At 45.0% G+C, this 24,318-nt stretch overlaps 1 protein-coding gene across 8 annotated transcripts in view; it reads left to right on the top strand.

The window, feature by feature from the left end:
- The window catches only part of ZNF644 (zinc finger protein 644), a 580,031-nt gene that overhangs the window by 472,209 nt on the left and 83,504 nt on the right, over positions 1-24,318 (top strand). For 6 of the 8 annotated variants that reach the window (XM_085602154.1, XM_085602155.1, XM_085602156.1 and 3 more), the window contains one exon: positions 9,725-9,847. The exons of the other annotated variants lie outside the window; for them this stretch is intronic. In XM_085602154.1, coding sequence (XP_085458280.1) covers positions 9,725-9,847 — 123 coding nt within the window. The remainder of the gene's footprint in view (positions 1-9,724; positions 9,848-24,318) is intronic. 8 annotated transcript variants of the gene reach the window in all.

Below are 24,318 nucleotides of genomic sequence, written 5' to 3'. Positions count from 1 at the left end.
CACACCAAACGCAAAATGCCAGAGCTTCACGTCTAGGTATCCACACCCATTGTCCAAAGGCAATGCGCTATGGATGAACTGGTCAGGCAAATTTGCTTACGCTTTTCCGCCTCTCCCACTCATTCCATTACTGGTGAAGAAACTCCAACAGTATTCCCTCACAATGATCCTAGTTGCTCCAGTGTGGGCAAGGCAACCATGGTTCACAACTCCACAAAACCAGTAGTACCACATCAACAACTTCACCTCTCACCCAAGCTTCTCACTCAGAACCATGGAGTGATAATGCACCCAGATCCCAATCAGCTCAACCTTGCAATCTGGCTCCTGAAATTTTAGTTTGGCTACCTTAATCCCCCGCCAGACTGTATGAACATTATCAAAGAAGCTAGACGCCCTACCACAAGGGCATGCTGTGCAGCAAAATGGAGGAGATTAGTCATTTATTGTTCACACAACAATATCAACCCACTAGATGCTTCCATTCAGAACATCATCTGTTACCGCTTGCATCTACAACAATGAAACCTGGCGTATACATCTATAAGGTTACAACTTGCTGCCATAGCAGCCTACCTACAAAACAGACGACATTTGTCTTTGTTTAGAGTTCCCGCTATCAAAGCTTTTATGGAAGGACTTAAAAGAATAATTCTACCAAGAGCTCCACCCTCTCCGGTGTGGAATTTCAATGTAGTCCTTACCAGACTAATGGGTCCCCCTTTTGAACCTCTCCACAAATGCGAGCTACAGTTACTCACTTGGAAAGTAGCCTTTTTGATCGCTATCACATCTCTTGGAAGAGTGAGTGAAATCCAGTTAACGATACAAGAACCATTTTCACAAATCCATCATAACAAAGTGGTTCTTAGAACAAACACAAACCAAAATTTTTACTCAAAGTAGATAACTGCCTTCCATCTGAACCAGTCTGTGGAACTACCAGTATATTTCCCTCAACCAGCCTCCGTGGCAGAAAGGGCTCTACACACCTTAGATGTTAAAAGAGCAATACTCTACTACATTGAAAGAACGAAATCCTTTAGAAAAACCAAACTACTGTTCGTGGCTTTCTCCCCACCTCATAAGGGTAATCCTATATCCAAAACAGGAATTGCAAGGTGGATTGTAAAATGTATATAAATACGCTACCTTAAAGCCAAATGAACATTAACCATTCCCCCTAAAGCTCATTCTACACGCACTAGGGGCCTCTATGGCATTCTTAGGGAACATTCCCCTAGATCACATATGTAAAGCAGCAACTTGGGCTACACCACACACCTTCACAAAACACTATTGTGTAGACGTGCAGGCAAAACAACAAGCTAGTGTAGGCCAGGCTGTATTAAAGACACTATTTCAAACTACTGCAACAGCCACCGCTAAGGAGGTAACTGCTTTATAGTCTATGCAAAAATTTACAATCTGCAGCTCATGTGCCTCGAACGGAAAATGCTACTTACCAGTATGCATCTGTTCTTGGCATGTAGAGATGCAGAGTTGTACACGCCCACCCGCCTCTATCTGTTCCATTATTATCTTATTTCGATACATCATGCATGGACATCCTTCTACTTCTTACTACTCCATCTAACCCCAAGTTGCAAAAACAATCGAACGATGGAGCCGATGCCCATGCGCTTTGTTCACCGAAGGAGTCGTAACCGGTCTTGTGAGTACAACACTTCTTCGAAGACAAAAACAACATTCAAACATTCGAGCCCAACACCAGATGGCGATCTATGCAAAAGTGTACAACTCTGCAGTTCTACATGCCAAGAACCGATGCATACTGGTAAGTAGCATTTTCCTTCTCATGAAACACTGGGAATTGGTGGTAAAAACAAACCATGGACAATGCATTCCAGCAGTTCACAACTTCCCAATCCCTGGCATCATCCACGTCATAGTCCTTCGTCTCTGCCCTTGGTGCCTGTTTCTTCGCTGCTCGCAGCTAGATAAGTGGCATTGTGTTTTTTGCTCCTATGATTCTGTTTAGTGTTAAACTATTTAGGCTGTGTAGGTGTTTTCTGTCAAGGTCATGAGTACGCTTTTGTGCTCCTATGTGACAATATACTATTATCCATGGTCTACAGCGTGCAGAGAGGTCCTCCCTCCACTAGGTGGTGCAGTGGTATCACCGTTTCTCTATGGTTGGTGTCGCGCAATTTTGGAGTTCCTGTCACACAGGAGCCACAATCACATGCCACCTGTTTGAGCCTCTGCTGCCCCCTGGAGAGTGACGCCCCTTCTGTAGGGGTCTTTACAGGCATACGGCCTGATAGAATTGGGTATTGTGACGCTCTTGATCACAAGGGTCAGTAGTGAATGGATTTTCATAAATAAATCCCTAAGGGTCTGTACTACCTGTTGGCGCTGTCCCAGCCTCACGGGGACACGATCCCAGGAGGCTATTTTCACCCATCTTTTATAAATCTAATACCATGGGGGTGGTGTCCCTGGGGATTTACACCCCTATAGACCCGTGGCTTTTCCCAGTCTTGGTTTTCCGAGCCCCCAGCACCAAAAGCCACAGCGTTCTGCGCTGATTCTTGTCCTAAGCGCTCTCAAGTAGCGCTGCACATAAGCAGCATCCTTAGGCACTTCAGCCGCCGTTTTCCTGAGATTGCTTTCTTCCCCAGCCAAAGGTATCGAAGAGGACAGTGATGTGTTGTATGATGGGACCCCTTGGCTGCTCTCCAGTGGGACAAAGATTTTTATGATGCAGTAGATGCATCCGTATATTGAGTGGTGGAGGAAGTCATGACCCCTAGGGAGCAGCGCATGTCGTAGCCAATTGCACGCAAATGGGCAAAAATGTCCAAACTCCAGGGCCACACTGCCCCTGAAGCACTCTGCCCAACCTGTTGAAACTGCCCGAGTCCTGGTCAAACATCCCCGTGAGGCAGGGTTCATCATGACACCTTTGTGCGCCTTAGGCAGGCAGGTCTGGCTCAAGCCCAGCCTTCTCCAGCGCCTGGGGACTCCCTGGATCCGGTCAAAGGGTCACAATTTTGAAAAAGGGGGACCCCTACGAAAAAAACAATGAATCTTGCTAGCTGTAGAGCAAAGACAATGGTACGATTTTTTTATTTAAAAAAATATACATATTTACCAAGTTCATGTTATAGATATAAATAGTACATACATTATTCATACAATTGAAACTACCAAACCATGTTAAATATGGTTTGGTAGTTTCAATTGTAAAAAAATAATTGTACAATTGTCTTTGGTTCTGTGGACTTAGTTATGAGAACAACAGAAGCTTAACAAGCTCAAATGTATATCAGAAATATATGATCAGGCCAGAAATGTTTTGTAGCTAAGTTTTTTAATATTTGATTGTATTCATTTTGTGTACCTTTTTAGAGAAAGTTGAGACGGGTTCACCTGACTAAGACTTTACCGCCGAAACACGCATCGTGTTTTCTTTTCATCGATCGCTAGCCTTTGAATTGTTTAACTCCTTCTCTAGCTTTTTAATGGAAAAATAATTTTGTAGAAGATTGTTTTGTGTGTGTTTGTGAAAAACTATTTGTGCGTTTTTGTATTTATGTATAAAAAGAATTATCATAAAATACAATAAAAAGAAATATATATTTGATATATGTGATGAAATTATAAAAAGACTATGAAGTATATAAAATTGATTCATTACAATAAAGAAATATAATTTCATATCAAAGAACAAGAGTTTCTGTAACTTCATTAGCAAGCAATTCTAATGTGCACTGTTTTCACATAGATCAAGGCCTGATATATTTCATTGTTAATGTAATGTATATCTTGTGGTTAGCTTGTTGTCTTACCCCAACTCCGGTCAAAGGGTCTACAGACACCACTTCGCCTCCCGTGACGCAAGGGGGACTCTTTAGTGCGCCCTTAATAAAGGAGCTCAAAAAGTTTACTACATTCACGTCACAGGACAAAACCCAGTCCTCTATAAAAAGGGTTTTCTCCTTCTGGGTTTTCGATGGGGCTTGTCGAGGCAGCTCAGTTGGCCAGGCCTACTTAGAGTATCCTCCAAGACGGCAAGACTCAAGGCATGGGCAATACCGAGATCAACCCCGTTTGGGAACTTATCCAACCCGCAGCTGACGTTTTTAGCGGAAGAGGACACAAGGGATTCAACTCTACCTCCACTTCCGGTGAGTGTTTCCCCTTCTTCCCTCATAAAAGTAGAGGGCCATCTGGCACATTGTTTCCAAGTTTGGATGACAAGCACAAGCGATTTGTGGCCCCTGCAGACGGTTCAGGGGTTCTGCATAGAATTTTATTGGTGCCAGCGTCAAGTTAATCGCCCCAGGCTACTTCAGTTCTCACGTCAAGAGGTCGGACTTTGTAAATGCAGACGTTACCTCTCTGCTTAAAAAAAGAGCTATTTGCCCTGCCACCCCCCATCTACATGGCTTTATAGCCAACCTTTTCCTTGTGGACAAGGCCGACGCGGGGTAAAGACCAGCAATAAATGTGTATGAGTTCAGCGAATGGCTGGTGTAACGCCATTTTAAAATGGAGGTTAGCTACCTCCTCCATGATATGTTACGCCTTGCAGGCTAGATGGTTCACCTGGATGTTGAACATGTGTATTTTTCCACACCAAACTTTCGACCCCACAGGAGGTTCTTCCAGTTTATTTGGTGTTAGCAGATGTTTGTTTTCAACCCTGCCCTATGGACTCTCCTGCGCCTCTTGGTGCTTCACGAAGATTCTCAAACCGGTGGTGGAACACCTCAGGGTGCAGGAAATCCGACTCATTAATTATCTCAATGGCAAGCTCCTCCTGGCACAGGACCCGCCCCACTGCAGTTGTCAGTCCAGCTACATGTAGCAGTCAACCAGCTCGAAAGCCTCTCCTTTGTCATAAACGGAAAGTAATGTCTCTTCTGACGCCTGCTCAGAAATATTTTTTTCTGGGTTTTGTTATAGATTCTACAGAGGCTACCCTGATTCTTCCCTTGCGGAAGGTGACCAAGATTCGACACAGGCTTTGGAGAGCGTTAGCTCGACATTGAGTGTCCTTGCAACAGCTAGCCCCACTGGTGGGTCTCTTATCGTCATCCATCCAGTCCATATTCCCTGGACCTTCACTACCAGGTCCTTCAGGGCTTAAAAGCGCACACCTGCGTAAAGGACTCCTTTGCTCTTAGTTGGTCAGCCTCTCAGAGATCTCGCAACTGAAGATCCTTTGTTGGCTTTCCAACATGGAAGCATGGAATGGGAGAGTGATTTTTGGGTTGGTCCCAGACCTCGATATAGAGTCTGATACCAGCAAGTCAGGATGGGGCACCCGGTGTGGTCAGTTTTCCACAGGCGGGTGGTAGCCTCCTCAAGAACATGGATTACACATCAACTGTTTGGAGCTCTGGCTGGGTCATTTGCGGGTCATTGCTGGACCCAGGACAAGATTTATTAGTGTGTCCTACTAAAGATGGACAACATTTCAGCCGCCAGGTAGTTAAATCTCCTGGAGGGCACTCGATCCAAGGTACTCTGGGATCTAGCAACCAAATTTTGGCAATTCTGACTGGATCCATCAGATCTCGGTCACACTAGAATATCTTCTTGTTTAGGAGAAGCAGGTAGCGGACTGTCAGTCCCATCACTTCTGGGACACCAGCCTTTGCAAGCTTCATCCAGAAGTCTTTGCCAGCCTGCAGACCAAGTGGGGCGAATTTTCGGTGGACCTCTTCGCCTCCAGATTGGATCACCAGCCGCCCAGATTTTTCAGTTGGAGGCCAGATTCCCTGACGGCAGCCAAGGATGCATTCCTACAGGTCTGGAAACATAAGACAGGGTATGTATTTTCCCTGTTTGCAATGATTAAATGGGTGTCAGCTCAGATCAGAGATCAGTGGGCGGGCATAGTATTGGTCAAACAGATCTGGAGAGCGCAAGTTTGATTCCTGTTCTTCTGGAACTTTCTTGGGATTTTCCAATCCCTTTCCCCATATTTCTGACTCTCCTTCGTTATCCGGATCAGATGCTGCACCAGAAGGTGCTTGAGGGCTCCTTCTGCCTGATGGCATGGCTGATTACAGGGTTAGATGGTTGCTCCCAGGACTTTCGACACAGGCTGAGGGCCTCTGTCAAAGGCCTGGTCTGCTGGCACCATCAAACGATACCGATCTGCTTGGACAAGATGGCGTTGTTGGTGTGTGCGACTGGTTGTGATCCTGCGTGCGCAGACGTGGTTCTGAATTTTCTAGCTAGTCTAGCACAGAAGGGGATGTCATACTGCTCAATCAAATTCTTCCGTTCCGCCGTCTCGGCGGGCACATGTCTGTGGAAGGGCCCCTTGTGGGGAAACACACGATCATGTCACCTGCTAAGGGGCATCATGCTATCATTGCCCCCGAAACCACGGTACTCGGCTCCTTGGAACATAGATAAGGTGCTTAATCTTCTCCTGTCATGGCAACCCAATAGATTCCTGTTGAGTAAGGAGTTCTTGGCGAAGCTAGCGATGTTTCTCTGCATGGTATAGTGCAGACGGGTATATTGCGTCCGGCCTTTGGATATTACTGGAAGCACTTTCTCTCCCTCAGGAGTGTCTTTTACTCTCAGCAGGCGTACAGAAAGCAATACTAGGGTCATAGAATGCCCAGCTTTTCAGGACTTCCTTAAGTTGTGTGTAGTTGGCTTATGGGCCTATGAGATGTCTGCAATTTTAGTTGCCCTCAGTAAGCCGCATAAAGCATCCTCCCCGACCATAGCCTACTGGGTGCGGTAGGTCATGCATGAGGACAGATTTGAAAAGACTCACAGATGGGCCTAAGTGATTTCTGAGAGAATGTATGTATGAGAAACAAAATCTGTGCATAGTTATAGGCAGTGAGGCGGATGCAAGAAACAATTGCCACATGCATGATACAATTGGGGCTTACATTAAAGAATAGCAGGTGCATACAGTTTGTTCTATATTGTGACAATAAGGATAAGCTTTTTCAACGAGCTGGACTTCCTACTTTAAAAAAAAATTATTTTAATATACTTAAGTCTTCGTTTGCCTTGCTTACTTACTGCTCACCTCAAGCGCTCCATCCACCAATGTGATCTGCCCTTGAGGAGTACTAGGGTTCTCAGCTTGGGAAGAGGGTTCCGACGTTTACCACACAAAGATAACTAGTTCAGGGCTTACCTCCATGTGGGTCTGAAAGCTGGCACTCAAAACCTTACAAACCTCTTTCCAGAACTCCTGAATACTGGGGTAGAGCACGAACATCTGGAACTCATCAGCGTCCCGTAGTCCACACTTCTTGCAGCATGCCTCTTCTGACCCCCCTCGGTTTTGATAGTCTTTTTGGTGACAAAAACACACTAAGGAGGAAAAATAGCTGGTTTCTTCTGAGATACACAGGTTTAACCATGCTGTTGGAAAAAAGAAACAAAAAAGATACTTGCCATTACTGGTTTAACCATGGGTAAAATGATTGTGTTAAACGTTATGTATAACATTAATTTCTTTTTTTACATTTATTTTTGTTAAAAAAGGTTATTAAAATATTTTATGATACAGTATTTAGTATTACTACATATTTTGTAGAATTAATGTTATATTATGCATATTTTTACAAATAAATTCTTTTATTTTAACTTTATCTTTTTTGGGTTTCTCATTTAAATCCCTGCTTTCATTAATTTCTATGGGATTGTGTTGCAGTGTGGTGATGCACTAATGCCAAATATGAGGTGGAGTATTTTTATGACATTTTTGGGCCCAATTTGGCTATAGTAACTATCGAAGTGCAGATTGAAAACAGCAACATGCCTACTGGTTTGAGGGTGGGTGTATGTATCCCCCTCAACCCTTCCAATTTAGTCGTAAGTATTCCCCATTTTCTTGCCACTTCCCCCTGTCCATTCCACAGTAACTATTAAAATGTTGCCATGTGTAGAGATCTTCACAGCCGGTCCTTCGAAGGTCTCTGCACATATAAGATAGCAAAGATGAGAACCTCTGCATGTAGGTTTCTGAATAGCATTTTGTACTACACGAGTAGTACTATTATAGGTACTACAAAATGCAGTCTGTGATTAGGCCTGTTGGGTAGGATAACAGTGTGTTCAGGCCAGTGGAGGGTTAATATAGGATAACAGAAATCCTGAAATGTTGACAATAATAATTGGTTCTCCATCCGATTTTCCTGTAACAAGTGTGTGGTGAAATTCATAGTTTGTCTAATTTGTTTTCCAAAACATCCTCAAAGTAAGCCCCTGCTTTGATACTCGATCCCCTAAGAGATTTGGAGGTGTTTGCTCGCTCGTTACAATGTGGGGCATGTATGAAAAACCTTTTCTCACGCTGCTTTTGGTTACCGGCTTGGATTCCTGTGCAGAATCCTATGGAATACATACATCCAGTGTGTTCAGTGAGTCATCTTTGATGCGAATTGAGGTAGGGAGTAATATCTTGAACTGTGTACCATGCATACCCAGTGAACTTTTAATTCCAAATTCAACAACTGATGTGTGTCTTAACGAAATGCAAAATAATTAATGCAAGTCATGTGAGACAAGTGTGTTTCTTTCAAATGACTTTTATAACATTTGTTCATGTAAAATAGTGATCTTAATGCATAAGTCTGGTGATGTGATTTACATAGGGAGAAGGGATATGATTTCATGTTAATGTGGGGTCTAAGGTATTTGCGTGATGGTTTATGAATAAGTACTAAGATTTCTTCACAAAAGATAAATCGTCATATTTGTCCTTATTGGCGATGCATACTGGGTAAAGTATTTGATCGTATTGTATAATATGTGTTTTTGCCAACCAACGTCTAGTGGCGTTGTGGAATTTTCCCCCATATTTTTATGTTCGATATAATGCCGTTTTGAGTCTTTAAAATCTTGACAGTAAAGCACTTTATTTCCCACGGTATATAACAGACTGTTACTCTCTTCAATTGAAATTTTTGCTTTGAAAATTAGAACTCTGTCTTTATACTTCTACAATGCATTGCCACTGGAATCTGATTAGATAGTCTATGGTACGGTGGTTATTTGTTAAAAGTAGATTATATTTTTGTTTGAAAAATCCATTACTGTTCGTATTTATTTATTTATTTTTCAGCGTAATATTTGAATTCTCTTTTCATCATTACAGTCACCTGCAAGCCAGTAATCCCGGTGTGAGACATTTAAAATTACGAAAACCTAAAATAACTATTTGTTTCTTATACGTTTTTCCAAAATCGTGTCACATGAATGTTATTCAAATTATGCAGCTCTCGCCATGTTATTCAATTTGTTTAATCTTGAAAGGAGGAAAATAGTTTTCCTTGATTACTCTTTCACCCTCAATTTTTACTGGCCCCAAAGCTGGTCCATTAACCAACCAGAAACTTATAAAGCTTCTATGCATAGATCCCATAGCTCAGTTGCCTCACTGGCCACTTGTCTATATAATGAGTGTGGCCATGTTTTAGTGAGATTGCAAATAATTTCTTGATAGGTACTATTCGTATTGGATATTTTCAAAACCAGGACAGTGGGGAAGATAAACCATTTTTCTCACCACCTCGTCAAGTGTGATGGGGCTGTAGTGATGAAGAGAATTGGGATGGTGAATGTTAGCAACTAGTCACACAAGAAATTAAATACAAGTATATACTTTTTTTTAACAATCTGATACATTGTTCAAATTTTTCAAGATGAGCGCATGCCAAAAATATTTGTATAGAAAACTGGATTTGAGTTTTCTTTTGGATGATAGGTATGACTGCGAAGCTTAGGACATGTGTGCATTGCAATTCAACGTTTTCAAGCGCAGTTAGCCTCTCGAACCATTTGCGCGCATATGCACGAAGAAAGAGTGCTGGACTCTTAACTGGTTCTGGTAAGTTTATTAGAGATCAAAACACGTCGATGCAGCATGTTTTGCTTTTTTTTTTTAAAGTGAACAATGACCTTATGCTATACATTTTGGCATTTTTAAAGGCTTTGTTATTTTTGTAAACATGTGCATCACACTTTTTTTTGCCCATCTATCATTTATAGAACATTTTTGTTCTGTTCTTGTATTCGCTTCATTATTTTTAAAAATAATTTACTTTCCCGACTGAGAATTTTTTTTATTATTTGTGCTCATCTGGAGAGTGTTTTGGACAATGTCAATAAAGCAAATACTTTGCAGTGAGTAGATGTAAAACAAGCAGGAATGTGTATTATCTTCATAATGGACATCAACATCCAATAGCTGGCTTCAATTAGATATTTATGATTGTGCAGGGTTATTTCAAAATAAAGCATCCCATATGTTTACAAGACGATATTCCTTAAAGGTTTTAATAGTGTCCATTTTGTTTCCACACGTTGTACATTGTCTCATTTTTTTGTAATTACTTGTAGTTAAGCAATGTAGCTAAAGTAAGACACTTCTATGTTGTGCCTTTTTATTCCCCTTGTATATAATGAGGAGCCCTCTTGTAAAGTATTAGCTCTGATTAACGAAGAATAAGTTTATTATTCCAAGCACCATTTTTTTATTTTTTTTTTATTTTAATGAAACACCATCGAAGCTGGAGCGATTAAGTAGTGTTTTATCTGTTGTCAAATTGACCCCATATGGTGTGAATGTGCCATGTAAATACCAACAGCCACTATTGTGACATGTAACTTCTATATCAACAAGCACATTAGCAGGTATAGCCATCATTAAAGTACTGTGTTGGTACCTTTGTCATGTATCTGTTTTTTACATCCTGGGCCACTGACTGAATGGAAATGCCATAGTTAAACAGTCTTTTGTTTCAATGAGTCCCTTAAACTAAGCAAAAACTGTAATTCCTCAACAATTTGTATTCCTTAGTTGTAAAGTCGATTGCCCTTTGCAAGTCAGATGGAGGTAAACCAGTGCTTCTGTACTCCCTGAGGGTACTGTCACTCAGTGTGCAGTGAAATACTAACATCTTCACACTGCTACAAGTACATCAATAACACTTACTGAAGTGCTCCTGGAGACCTAATCCTCAAAGTTGCTGTGTATTTGTGATCGCTGCAGTAATTAGCCTACCATCATGTGCCTCTGGTGGCATGAGTTGTATGTTGTTTTTTATGAGCTCACATTCCCAGTCTTTGGAGTCTGGAAACCATAAAAAAAAGAAAAGGCTTCATTATTGGAAATGCTTTGGTAGCTCTAGGAACCTAGGTGTTCATTTAGCAAGCTGAGCAAAAGGCCTCTTTAAAAGTTAAACGTACGTCTTCAATGGAACCAGTTCTATGAGAATTGCAGATGGGATTTTCATTTTGCGTGCATTAATTTCCAAATAGTAAAGGAAAGGGGTTCTGTCCAGGCCACCCTTTTCCCAGATGTCCTTAGAGACCGTCACATCACTACCTTGATGAGGAGTTAGCCGTGGCCACATCTTTTCAGCCCTCAGTGCAGTCAGCAAAAGGCAATCTCCACATCAGACTGAAATGAAGGGCAATTTGACATCCTAGCAAAGCCTTTCTGTCTCTGCAGTGGGGCAAACCGATCCAGTGCAATGTTTCCTATGCCCAAAGAAGTGAGTGTCAGAACTAAAGCCCTCTGAAGAAGCAAAGGACATGAAGCTGTGGGCCCTTGGCAGAAGACTTTATGGTGAAGTAATGTGACCATGGCAGTGTATTCCATAGAAAAGGCAAAGTCGGTAAAAAAAAAAAAAAACGAAGGTGTACCTTCTTTGGGTTTTAATTAATGTTGTCTTCCAAGAATGGAGCAAGTGTCACAAGTACTCTTCAGTAGCATTGACTATGAGGAAGTCACTGACAAATATATAATTTCATTCACCCCACTGATGCAGAGGGTATTTTGATAGATTCACCACCACAAAGCTCATTATTCTGATTGCCACAGATTAAACAGGGTGTCGATGGAACCTAGCTCTTCCAGACATGAGTTGTCCTTTTCTATCCTCTACCTTTTGAGGGACAACCTTCTCTTGAAACAAGGCAGGGCGGTTCTACTCTACACATTCACAGTCATCAAATATGAAACTTGTCCTGGCCATTACTGCCTTCCACCGTACATTCAGGAAGTTATTTTGACAGTTGAAATTCAATAAATAAAAGCGGCTTACTGTGGCAGATGGACAGTTTTCTCTAAATGGTATTGTGGAAGGGACTTGGGAACTCTACATTTGGAAATTGTAAGTATACTACAATGGGCACATTTGTGCTCCAACATTTCTTTCAATTTGAAGACATTGAAAGACAAGTTGCCATTTCAAATGGTCTTTATTTCCCTGACAAAAGTTTCCAGTACGGAAAGCTGGTCTTGATGAGTGTTCTTAATAAATCGCAGATTAAGATCCTTCCTAAGACTTTTACGGTGTACCTCCTTGAAATCTTTACCTTGTTCTTAAATTCCTAATGAATTCTCCAGTTGGGTCATTGCTCTCTTCTAATACTTCTAACAGTGCCTGTTCCTTAAGACTGTATTTCTGTCCGCAGTTATTTCAGCTAGAAGCGTGGGCGACCTTCAAGTCTTCTCTGCCTTCCCTAAGTTGACAATTTTCTTGAAAAGCAAGGTTACTTTGATTGGCAAGTCTCCTGTTTTACCTAAAGCATTACACAGTTTCATTTATCATAGGCGATCTATTTGCCAGTTTTCAACCCTCTACCAAACTCATAGGGAAGAGGCTTTATAGGACACACATCAGAAAACCCCTATCCATGTCCTGCATAGAAATAATCACTCAGAACTTGACAATCTTCCTAGGTGACAAGGCATCTAAGGTAGGTAAAACAGACAATATTGAGATGGCTTTGTTTGAGTGTGAAGCGTGTAAAAATTTTCAGAGGAGAGCCTTCTATTTAGGGAGATTGTGACCAGGTAGTAAATGGGCAACTTCAGCCTTGATTCAAACGATATATAAGGCTTCACCGCCAGGCCTCTTTGTACTCTGTCTAACCTCTATTGTTTGGTGTTAAAAATTAGAGCAAAATCTCAAATCAGCTGGGTTGTGCTTCAAAGCTTCATTTAATTCTAATTACCATTTGCACCTCAGCCCACCTTCATTCATGCATAAACTGCTTTTCGAGTGGTTCACATAAGGCATCTGCAGGAAGGAGTATCAGTTAGAAGAGTATCAGTTAGAAGACTAAAATGTTTATCTCTGCTAACATTCCTAATGGATGCACAACTTTCTGCATGTTCCTTATCGTCCTCCCACTGTCCCTCTCTGAGAGTGGTGTAATTAGTTAGAAGTATCATTGCAAGAGAAAAAAAATTGTGGATACAGTCAGACTTGAAAGTGATTAACATAAGAAATCTGCAGGAAACCACACATCCATCAGTAAGAAAGTTATCAAAAGTAAGTAACCCGTTCTCGCCGACCACTGCTCTCAATCTTTGTATATCCAAGTATTACACAAGAAATTATAAAAGCTAGTCAAAGGGTCATTGTAAGTACTCATCCTCCACTGTCTTTTTCAGATAACCTCCTCTGCAATCTATATTTTCTATTAATTACTGGAATGAATTTATCAAAAATAATATACATTCATGAATTTATGCTTTCAATCTTACGGCCACTACTCACCTTTTAATCCAAGTAGAACGTTTTCACAGTAGGTTAATTCCTATCAAAATTACTTTCTTAACTTTACATTTTCTTCAAAGTTACATCACTTCAAATAAGTTTATTTCTGTGCCCTTTGCCCCAGAATGAAGTAAAACGAGACTGGTAGCGGCCCTGTAAACTTGCCCAAACATGAGATGAAGGTCCTTTTAGCACGTTTTCCGAGACACATGGTTTCTTTCTTCAGTGTTCAGAATTTCTGTTTTGACTAATCTTAGGTGGAACGGCTCCCTGTTATAATTGGCTGGCATATCAAACATTGACATTTAACACGTTCTATAAAAGCAATTTAAATTAGGATCAAAACTGTGTTTGCTTCCAGGGTGAGCCCTTTTGAGAAAGGAATAGGTTCTACACCTCTAAGGTGTATTTTCATTTAATTAGCGTTTTCTGTTTTTGTCTACTTGTCTATTGCATGATATGCTCCTTGGTTAGTTTGGTTGTGTCAGATAAATGGTGTTATTTAGGTCCCAAAAATCTAATTTGTCAGTAGCTTGCTATCATAATGCAGTATAGGGTTGGATAAGACTTTAAAAACTTTTGCAGGATCTAAGCATCTTGCGGGCATGTTGAAGGGTCTTTAGTCGTGGCCTTTGATTGAAATCCATAAGGGCATCACAGGGTAAGAAGTAAAATTAAAGGAGGAATCCTTGAATGGATCTGAGGCACTAGCATGTACTCTGGGTAGACTTCTACTACTTTGGGTTTTAATCATTCTGTCATTTCAGGAGAGCACAAACATTGATACCCACAACTTTGCTGAGGTATTGATGCAAGTTTCCATTGTCAGTGAAGGGTGTCATTAACTTTTTTACTCTCTAGTTCATGATCCATTTTTTGATTATATTTTTTTTAATCCATAGGAGGGCTCTCAGCTATTTTACCAAATATCACCCCATCAAGTGGGATAACTTGATCAGTCACGACAGCCCACTCAGTGGGCTTGCTTACGGGCTTTCTCCATAAAGTGTTTGACTAATGAACATTGACCTTGAAGGGTCTGATTGTTGGGTTGTAAAGTATTATCTATTTCTGAATTCATCATATCATTTGTCCATCATAAGCTATATCACAGGTAGTGAAGATCATTTAAATCATCCATTCACCGTTTTCAGTGTGGGCAGTGAATGAGATTTCCTGTATTCCTCAATGGCCCATACACAGAGCTAAATCTCCATACTTCTGCCATTCAGATTGGCCCCCAACAGGCAGTACAAATAGCAAGGCCTCACTACGTGGCTGCCTTTACCGCCCCATGGCCCTGGCTGTCACGCCTGCCATGACACATGATCTTCCCAGGGGCGCCTCTACCGGTCCATGGTACAATTCGCTTCAAAATTTTACTTGACTGATGCTACTTGTTTTCGGGGTACTGCGCCTCATATGTCATGAACAGACACACCTGGACATTCATAATCACATATGCATCATTGGTCTTTGATTGCCCCTTATATGGGATATCCGCTTACAGCATTACACACCTGTCCTAGCTGTGTAAAAACTGTGAACTCACACCCAAAGCCACTCTCCCTCACCCCACTGTGAAGTGGAAAGCCTCACTGGACTAATAGTGCAATAGGGATGCTAGCCTATGTACACTGCACCACACAGCAAGCTAAACGTCCTCTGCTGGATATAAACTCAAACCACCCCTTCATCTACAGATGCCTGTAAAATAGTAATTTCCCCAGCATAAACTAATGGCACCACCCTGGAGAATCACAGAAGCATCGTCTCTTTTCATAACAATGCTTTCTCTGAGAGCAGTTCCTCAATCTCTTTAAAGGGCACAACTCTGACTTTCTATTAACCTTCTCTCCACACAATTCCCGCATCTACATTCTGTTTAATGGTGAGGAGCAAGCAACAACATGATAGCTCAGTCGTGGATATAGGGGGGAGATCAATGCCTGACTCTCTGGTAGGATTTGTAGTGCAGAGAGGAGATGAACCCCCATGGAAAGATAGCAGCCTGACTTCAACTCCAATAATAAAAAATACATAGACTGATTCCGGAGTGAAATACGAACTGAAGCTGAACACTTTCATGAAAGAGCTGAGGAAGGATGTCTCGGAGAATGGCAATATTGTGGAAGACTTCAAACTTTTGCTGCCTGGGTAGACTACAAGCCTTGTTAGAGCAACATGTTGCCATACATATAAAGCTGGAAGATCTGGAGAACAGGAGCTGACGAGGTGATGTACACATGCTTGGCATCCCTCATGACCTTAACCAGGAACCTCCTCCTGGCAATCAGAGATGGTGCTGAAGCTTCCTGTCTTAGACTTGACCTAGCTCACAGAACACAGTCCTTCACTCTCTGCCCAGACTCTGCACCCGATGTTCTTGCGTTCACTTTTAGGACAAGGAGTCAATCATGCTGGTGGCCAGGGGAATGCCAACCTCTTCTTTAGGTGCTCATGGATTGCATTATTTCAGAACTTATCGCTAATCACTCTAAAAAAACAGAGCTTTTTGGCCTATCACAGACTTTGTTAGAGATCAGAAAATCTAATACCAATGCGGCCACCCATTTTGTCTTATGTTCAAGTGGAAATGGAAGGAACACATTTTGAGATCTTTCTCTGAGGCCAGAGTACTCCATGAGCCCTCCCATGAACCCAACATGATGTTGACTCCCCAAAACACTGCTATAGACCGCAATGAGATCCGCCCTTAATGATGAACTGTCCGCCATAGAACACGACCACATTGTGGTTTGGTCAGGTCCTCAGATGAAGGGAGAGAGCATTTAATCACCACTTGAAAAACATGAAATTGTAATTTCTCCGCCTCTCATAGTCCTAAAGTTCAATGAGTGATAGAAACCTTGCAGCCATCTGATTAATTTTAGTAGTGGTTAACTCTGTTTAGGCCGCTAAGATGGTCCTTGTGGAAGTGTTTGGTAGGGGGCCATCTTTATTGAAACATTAATTTTTGCTGTTTTTCGGCTCCTTCTGATCTTCAGTTTTTTCCCCTATTGTTCATATCCCTAAATATTGAGGGTCACACCTCTAGAGTGGGTGTGTAGTATACGCACTCATTTGTAATGTGTACGGAAGCTTAGTTTGCCACTGTTGCCCATTTCTTTGTTCACTTTATACCTTACAATCCATCTCACACTCCCTATTCTGAGCGGTCAGATCCAGATGGAAAGTCATCTGCAATAGTCAGTTACACTTTTGGACCGCATAATGAATGAATGAATATAACATTTGTAGAGCGCAGACTTAGCCCAAGGGCATCAAGGCGCTATATGCGGAAACTGGGGGTGCAGACAGAAAGACACGCTCACACCAAGGTCTTAGAGAAAAGCCAGGTCTTCAAGATTTTGCGAAAGAACAAATGGGATACTTGGCTCGAAAGCTCATCCGGAAGGGTGTTCCACGGTTTAGAGGCAGCCGTGGTGAAGGCTCTCCCTCCCCATTTGGCCTTCTTGAACCTCGGTACTATTAACAGATTTTTTTTGTCTGAGGACCGGAGTAGCCTACTGGGAACATAGTGATGGACGATAGCCTCCATCCCCTCTGGGCCTGCGCCATAATAGGCACTATGAGTCAGGCACAGGGTCTCAAAGAGGATCCTACGGTCCACAGGAAGCCAATACAGCTGCTTAATGGAGGCTGTGACTGAGTGATATTTTGGAATATTCAGCACCAGCCTAGCCGCCGCATTCTGCACCAGCTGCAGGCGCCGCACCAGACCCTTATTATTGCCCAAGTAAAGTGCATTGCAATAGTCCAGTCTGGATGTTACCAGGGCAATAACGGCCTGCTTGCGTGCATCAAAGGAGAGGAAATGAGAGATTTTCAGAGGATCCTAATGATCCCGAAACAGGTAGAGACAGTCCTGCTGACCTGCAAATTGAGAGAGAGGGAGTTATCCACAATAACCCCAAGGTTCTTACCATGGGATACGGGGAAGGGACAGATGCCAAGCGTGTCCGGCCACCAGTCGGTGGACCAAATTTCCTGTTTACTACCAAAAATCAGGACCTCAGTCTTCTCTCCGTTCAATTTCAGAAAGTTATCCACGATCCAGGAAGAAACTGCATGCATGCAGCTCCTGAGGGAAACGGCCACTACAACGCGGCCGTTTCCACGCCTAACAATAACCACGCATGCATTACAACGCATGCGTGGTTACAACGAATAGCCTTTACCACGCATACCTTTACTACGAGATACGTAGTAAAGGCATGTGTGTTAAAGGTAAAAAAAAAAAGGGGGGCTTGAAAAAAGAAAAAAAAAAACATGGGTTAAAAAAAAATGGGGGATTGGGGGTTCTCCCCCCACAAAAATAAGGAAACGCTCCTGATTTCCGTTATTTTCAGAAATTGAAGAAAAAAGATGAGGAGGCAATCGGCGTCGTAAGAGGAAACGGAAAGACACTTCTGCTTCCTCTTTGCGACGTGAAACGTAAATAGGAAGTGCTTGGAGTGAAGAGAACGTAGAGAGGTAAGGGGGAATGAGGGGGTAGTGTCACACAGGGATAAATTATAAGGGTTACATTTAAAGGTTAATTAGTAGTGATGGAAGATATCTTTTAAAATGAAAATGCCATTAACATGCATAGTTTAACAACGAAAATCGTAGTAAAATTGTGCGTGTTAAAGGCATTTTCGTGGTAAAGGATATGCGTGGAGAAAGCATTCGCGTTGTAACGCATGCGTGGTAAAGGCATGCGTTGCAACGGAATGCGTAGTAACATCATACAACCAGCTCTTGAAGTTATGCGAGATAGACACCATTATTTGGGTGTCGTCCGCATAGGACAGCACCTCTAGCCCAAAGGATCTCACAACCTTAGCGAGTGGAGCAACATAGATATTAAAGAGTGTTGGGCTCAGGGAATTTAGGGGCTGAGTAGAATTGGACGAGCTTCACTGTCTGTGCCCGTTCACTAAGGAAGGAAGCAAGAAGCCCCAAAGCCGAGCCCCCGATACCTATCTCTCTAAGGCGTTCAACCAGCCGGTGAGGAGACAGGGTATCAAAGGTTGCGGTAAGGTCAAGTAGGACAAGTAGGGTAGTATACCCTGCATCCACTTGAGTACGAATGTTAATAAATACAGCCGTCGGTGCTGTCTCTGTACTGTGGTGGTTTCTGAATCCATGTTGTGAGCCATCCAGTAGATGGTGATCCGTTAGGTAGGAGCTGAGATGAGAATTTAAGTAAGTTTCCAGGATCTTGGCTGGAACGGGTAGCAAAGAGATTTGCCGATAATTTTTCAGTTCTACCGGATCTAGAGAAGGTTTCTTTAAAAGAGGCTTCACTACAGCCGTCTTCCACAGAGTGGGAAACAATCCCTCTGAAATGGCCGCATTCAGGACCACAGTGAGATGAGGAATAATAATCTCACGTCAGGTTTTTAGCACCTTAAGGGGGCAAGGATCCAAAGGGGAGCCTGATTTAACTCGATCAAGGAGCCGATCAGTCACCTCCAGCGACATGCAGGGAAAGGTGAGCAGCCTAGGAGTCACCTCCGTAAGCGAGGCCTCCCTCAGAAGAGGGGAAGGTCGAGCCAGCGACCTAGTGTTGGAATTAGAAGCTTCCAGCAGAGAGTAGATGTCTCTAATTTAGGTGTGAAAAAAGTCAGATATCTTGCCACATAGCTCCTGGGAAAATTCGGAAGGGTCGGAGAAATGAGGGGAGGAAAGAGAGTTAATGACCTTAAAAAGGTCCCTTGGAGATTTCATAGATTCCGTGAAATTTGAATAGCATAATCTCTTTTCCTCCATGATGGCTAATTTATACTCTTTTAAACAGTTTATACAGTTCCCTACTCAGAGGTTCTAAGTCTGCACGCCACAGCCTCTCTTGTTTACGGCAACCCTATTTCAGCTTTCTATGTCTCTCCGTGAACCAGGGAGCAGAGGGTTTTATTCTCGCGGAATATTGCTTGGTGACAGGTGCCAACTAATCCATTGCTGCGGACAGTTTTTGCGATCGCTCAGCAGCTGCCAGATTGGCATCCTGATGCTTAGTAAGCTCAAAGTTATTGAGGAAATTGGAGAGTGCCTCCTTACTTTTCAGGCTAAGATTCCTCCTTTCCTCCAAATTCCTGTTGCTGGGAGGGGGCATAACTGATGCCAGGAAGTGTAAATCAAAAGGAATAGCAAAGTTATCAGACCAAACAAGGGGAACAGGGTCCCCCACTGTTATACGCGGGTCATTAGAAAAGACCCCATCAAGGATGTGCCCCGCAATATGGGTAGGATTCCTGACCAGCTGTGAAAAACCACAGGTGCTCAAAGTTTCCAAAAGACAGTGGGTATCCTTACATATGAGGCATTGTCTAAATGAAAATTGAAGTCCCCCAGGAGTATGAAATTAAATCTCTCAAAGTAGAGTTCTAACAGCCTACTGAAATCATGAGTTAAAGAAGTCCTGGAACCTGGCTGCCTATAACATAGGACACCAGAGAAGCTTTCCGTGGGGTGAAGGTTAATGGAAAAGTAGAAGGCCTGATAGGGCTCGTGAGGGGCGGTTAAAGCCTGAGTACGGCAGGTCAGGGTTTCTCTATGCAGAATAACACCCCCCTACCACCCCCATCTCCGTCCAACCCTATCCAATCTGGCAAGAGTATATCCAGAAGGGAGGGCATCTACAAGATCAGGACCTGAGGCATCAGTAGCCCAAGTTTCAGTGATAAAAACCCACGTAGGATTTCTTGCTGAGATAAAATCTCTGAAGGCGACCTTATCCTTGATCAAAGATCTAATATTGATAAGAAAGCCCTGTGCAGTCTGTTTTTTAAGAGGGGGTCTGGTTGCCTTATTATCAGACAGGATGTTGCAGTCCTGTTTTAGTGAAATATTGCAACCAGTGCATACAAAGTGCAACTTCCTGACTAATGACTCCGGGTCCAAGGTGTGATAACAGGGAATACTTTCTGGTCGAAGACCTAACAATACCACTCTAATATAACAAGTCCGTCCCAGCTGGTCACGGATAAACACCTTAGTCTCAATCTTGTCAGAATGACAGGGGACTTGCATAGTCTCAAATCTCTTTCACTCAGTGTATGAGGGCACAATTTTTGTACACCCCGATCCTGACATTATCTTTCCTAATTAAAATATGGCTACCCATATATTCTCACAAGGCTGGACTCTGCCTACCTTTCCGATAGCTGTAATCTGAAAGAAACACGTTAGTTAGATTCCTCACCTTAGAATATCCCCAGGCGTCAGGCTGGATCCGGAAAGATTTTTCGTCAGCAATACCCCTTGCGCGTCACTAGGTGTCGTCTGTGGCTCCGCGTCCATCGTCGTGCACCGGAATGACGTCGTCGGAGTACTTTGACGCCGCCCTCACGCGCTGACGTCAGTTCTTCTTTTTTCCGCGCCAGACAGCACCGATCCGGGAAGGGCTTACCCCTTTAGTCACTTTTTCACTAAAACTTTTTGGACTCTTTTGTCTACTCGACTCGAACTGGTGCCAGTAGGATGCCCAGGTTTAAGGCCTGTGACTCCTGTCACCGACTGATGTCGGTGACGGACCACCACCGCCGGTGCCTTTACTGCCTGGGGGCCGACCACGATGCGGAGTCGTGCCTAGACTGCCAGGCCTTGACCTCGAAGGCTAGGCGGGAGCGGTCCCGTAAGCTTCTCGAGCTCCGACACTCGGCTCTGCGCCGTTCAAGGTCCCGGTCCAGGAGGAGGTCGAAGGACCGGTCGAGGAGCCGCAGCCACCATCACCGCTCGTCTGGTTCCAAGTCTTCGGGTAAGTCGAAGCATGGTAAGAAGTCCAAGAGACGACACCGCTCTTTGGACTCCCCTCGTGCTACTCGGTCGAGGGTCCCCGTCCCCATACCCACCAGTCCTTGGGACTGACGCGACTCCGGCGGAGATCAGTGCCTTCCTCTCGGCCATGAGGGGCCTGCCGGCGCGCCTTCGGGCCCCGCTGGCTCGACTGAGAGGCCTAGAGAGCCGGTGGCTCCGGCCCCGGCACCGACTTCGGTCCTGATGCCGCAGGTCCCCGCGGGATCCAGGCCTGGATCTCAGTCGGTGCCGGTCGACCTCACGACGCCGCCTCGTGCCATCTCCGGACGACGCCGTTCCCTGGTCCGGGCCCGGCGCCGGTGCAGCGCCGTCCGGCGCCGCATCCGACGCCGATGGATGACAATTTCATCTACCGTCCGGCTCCGGTTATTCCCCCTGTTTATCAGGAATCGGATGACGGGGGCGACTTGGAGGGGTCTGTGGACCCTCTGGCCATGCAGGCCGACTTATGTCAGGACTGGGCAGATGAGCTGGGGGATGCCAGTGGTCTGGACACCTCCCCGGACACTGGTTTCATCTCTCCTCCGGCTGTGGCTTCGGAGGAAGGTGCTGCAATTTCCGTGGTGCTGCGCAAGGCGGCCGAAGCCCTTGGGCTGGAGCTGCCTGCTGTGGCCGTGAGGACTAACCTCCTCACTGAAGTGCTTCAACCGTCAGCAAGCTCCTCGGAGCCTCTGCTACAGTTCAATAAGGCACTAGTGGACGTTCTGAAGGGCACCTGGTCCAAGCCCTCCTCAGTACCTCCTGTGGATTGGAACGTGGCCCGACGCCACCGCCCTCCTCCGGGCGACCCCAGTTTTCTGTCCCAACACCCCACTCCCGAGAGCCTGGTTATCCAGGCCTCTACTTCCCAATCCTCCTTCCCGTCCGCTCCCCCGGATCGGGAATCCAAGAGGCTAGAACAGTTCGATAAGAAGCTGTTCTCTTCCCTTAGTTTGGGACTGCGGTCCTTGAACACCGCTTGCCTCTTGGACCGTTATTCTCACTCTCTGTGGGATACGGTGGAGGACGTGCTGCCCCAGTGTGCGGAGGAGGCCTGGACACGGCTCGCCCAGGCTCTTGCCGACGGGCGGGATGCAGCGCAACATGCTATACGATGTGGACTAGACACTACGGACTCGCTGGGTAGAGCGATGTAAACCACGGTGACGCCTGGCTGCGGTCCACGTCTTTCTCAGGGGATGTCCAGAGCACCCTCATGGATATGCCCTTTGATGGCACTCGCCTTTTTGGCGAAAAGGCGGATAGTGTGCTGGTGCGCTTCAAGTACTCCCGGGCTATTGCCAAGTCCTTGGGCCTCACGGGGCCGCGACCGCAAACTTCCGCTTTTCGTCTCTTTCGTGGCCAAGGAAGGGGCGCCCCCTCATGTCCGCCTAGCCACCGGCCGCAGAACCAACCTGGTCGCGGACATGGATTCCGCCGAGGCGGTACCGGGGGTCAACGTGCCGGTCAGTCCACATCAACCCCGGCAGCATCCGCCTCAAAGCCCTCCTAGTCCGTGCTTTCAGGCCCATTCCACGCCAGTGGGAGGCAGAGTTCGCCATCACCTGCTCCACTGGCGTTCCATCACGTCGGACAGGTGGGTGCTGCAAATCGTCCGAAGGGGCTACTCCCTCCCCTTCGAGACGACCCCTCCAGCCATGCCACCGCATGTCGGGGGATCACTTGAATCTTCTACTGGAGGAAGTTGCAGCCCTCTTGGCCAAGGGGGCCGTCGAGCACGTTCCTGGTCCAGAAGTAGGTCGTGGTTGCTATTCCCACTACTTTCTGGTTCCCAAGAAGGTCAAAGGGGGCCTACACCCTATCTTGGACCTCAGGACGTCAACGCCTTCCTCCGGAAGGACAGGTTCACAATGCTTACCCTAGCTCAGGTTCTGGCTGCCCTGGATCCAGGAGACTGGATGGTTGCGTTGGACTTGCAGGACGCTTATTTTCACATTTCCGTCCTGCCGGCCCACCGGCGTTACCTGCGGTTCACGGTGGGTCAGGAGCACTTTCAGTTTACGGTGCTCTCCTTCGGCCTCACCAGTGCCCCTCGGGTGTTCACGAAAGTGATGGCGGTGGTCGCAGCTCATCTGCGCAGATCGGGGGTTCCAGTCTTTCCCTATCTCAACGACTGGCTGTTGAAGGCGGGCTCGCCCCAGCAATCGTCTCCCACCTCCAGACTACGGCCGACCTCCTGCATTTGCTGGGGTTCTCCATTAATGTGCCGAAGTCACATCTGAGTCCCTCACAGAAGCTTCTCTTCATCGGAGCGGTTCTGGACTCGGCGCAGTTCCGGACTTATCCTTCGGAACAGCGGGTCCAGGATATTCATGCTCGGATTCCCATCTTTCAGCCTCTATCCCGGATTTCGGTCAGGTTGGTGCTGTGGCTTCTGGGTCTGATGGCCTCATGCATCCTGCTAGTGCATCACGCCAGGTGGCGAATGCGGGCTCTGCAGTGGAAACTGAAATTTCAGTGGGCCCAGCATCGGGGCTACCTGTCTGACCACGTCTTGATCTCGGAGGGCACTGCTAGACAGTTGCAGTGATGGCTTACGGACCGCGATTTGATCAGTGGCAGATCCCTCTCCCTACCCCTCCCGGAGCACGTAGTAGTTGTAATGATCGCGGAGGATGTTCTGCAGGAGCGTCTGGAACCTTGGAGAGAAGTCCGCAGTCGTCCCCCACGTTCCTCCGACTCTATCAGACTCTAGAGTTCGGAGAACCCGCTGGGGGAAAACAGGGAAACAAAACAAGGATAGGTGGGGAGACAGGTAGGTCTTGATTGATGGATCCTGGCAGGAGGAACGGCAGGACTTTGATGGATCCTGGCAGGAGGAACGGCAGGGCCTCCCAGCTGTAACACAAAGTTGGATTAAGGAATCTCAATGTACCACTACCCCTGACTTTTCTAATCCTCAAGCACCAGGAACCTACCCAGATTATCGTTCGCCACTCTGGTAACGGTCTGCGTGAATGTC

This window comes from Triturus cristatus, chromosome 4_2 (genome assembly GCF_964204655.1).
Source record: "Triturus cristatus chromosome 4_2, aTriCri1.1, whole genome shotgun sequence".
Lineage (NCBI taxonomy): Eukaryota > Metazoa > Chordata > Amphibia > Caudata > Salamandridae > Triturus > Triturus cristatus.
The sequence above is the reverse complement of the archived record's forward strand: the minus strand, read 5'-3'. Positions and strand labels throughout refer to the sequence as shown.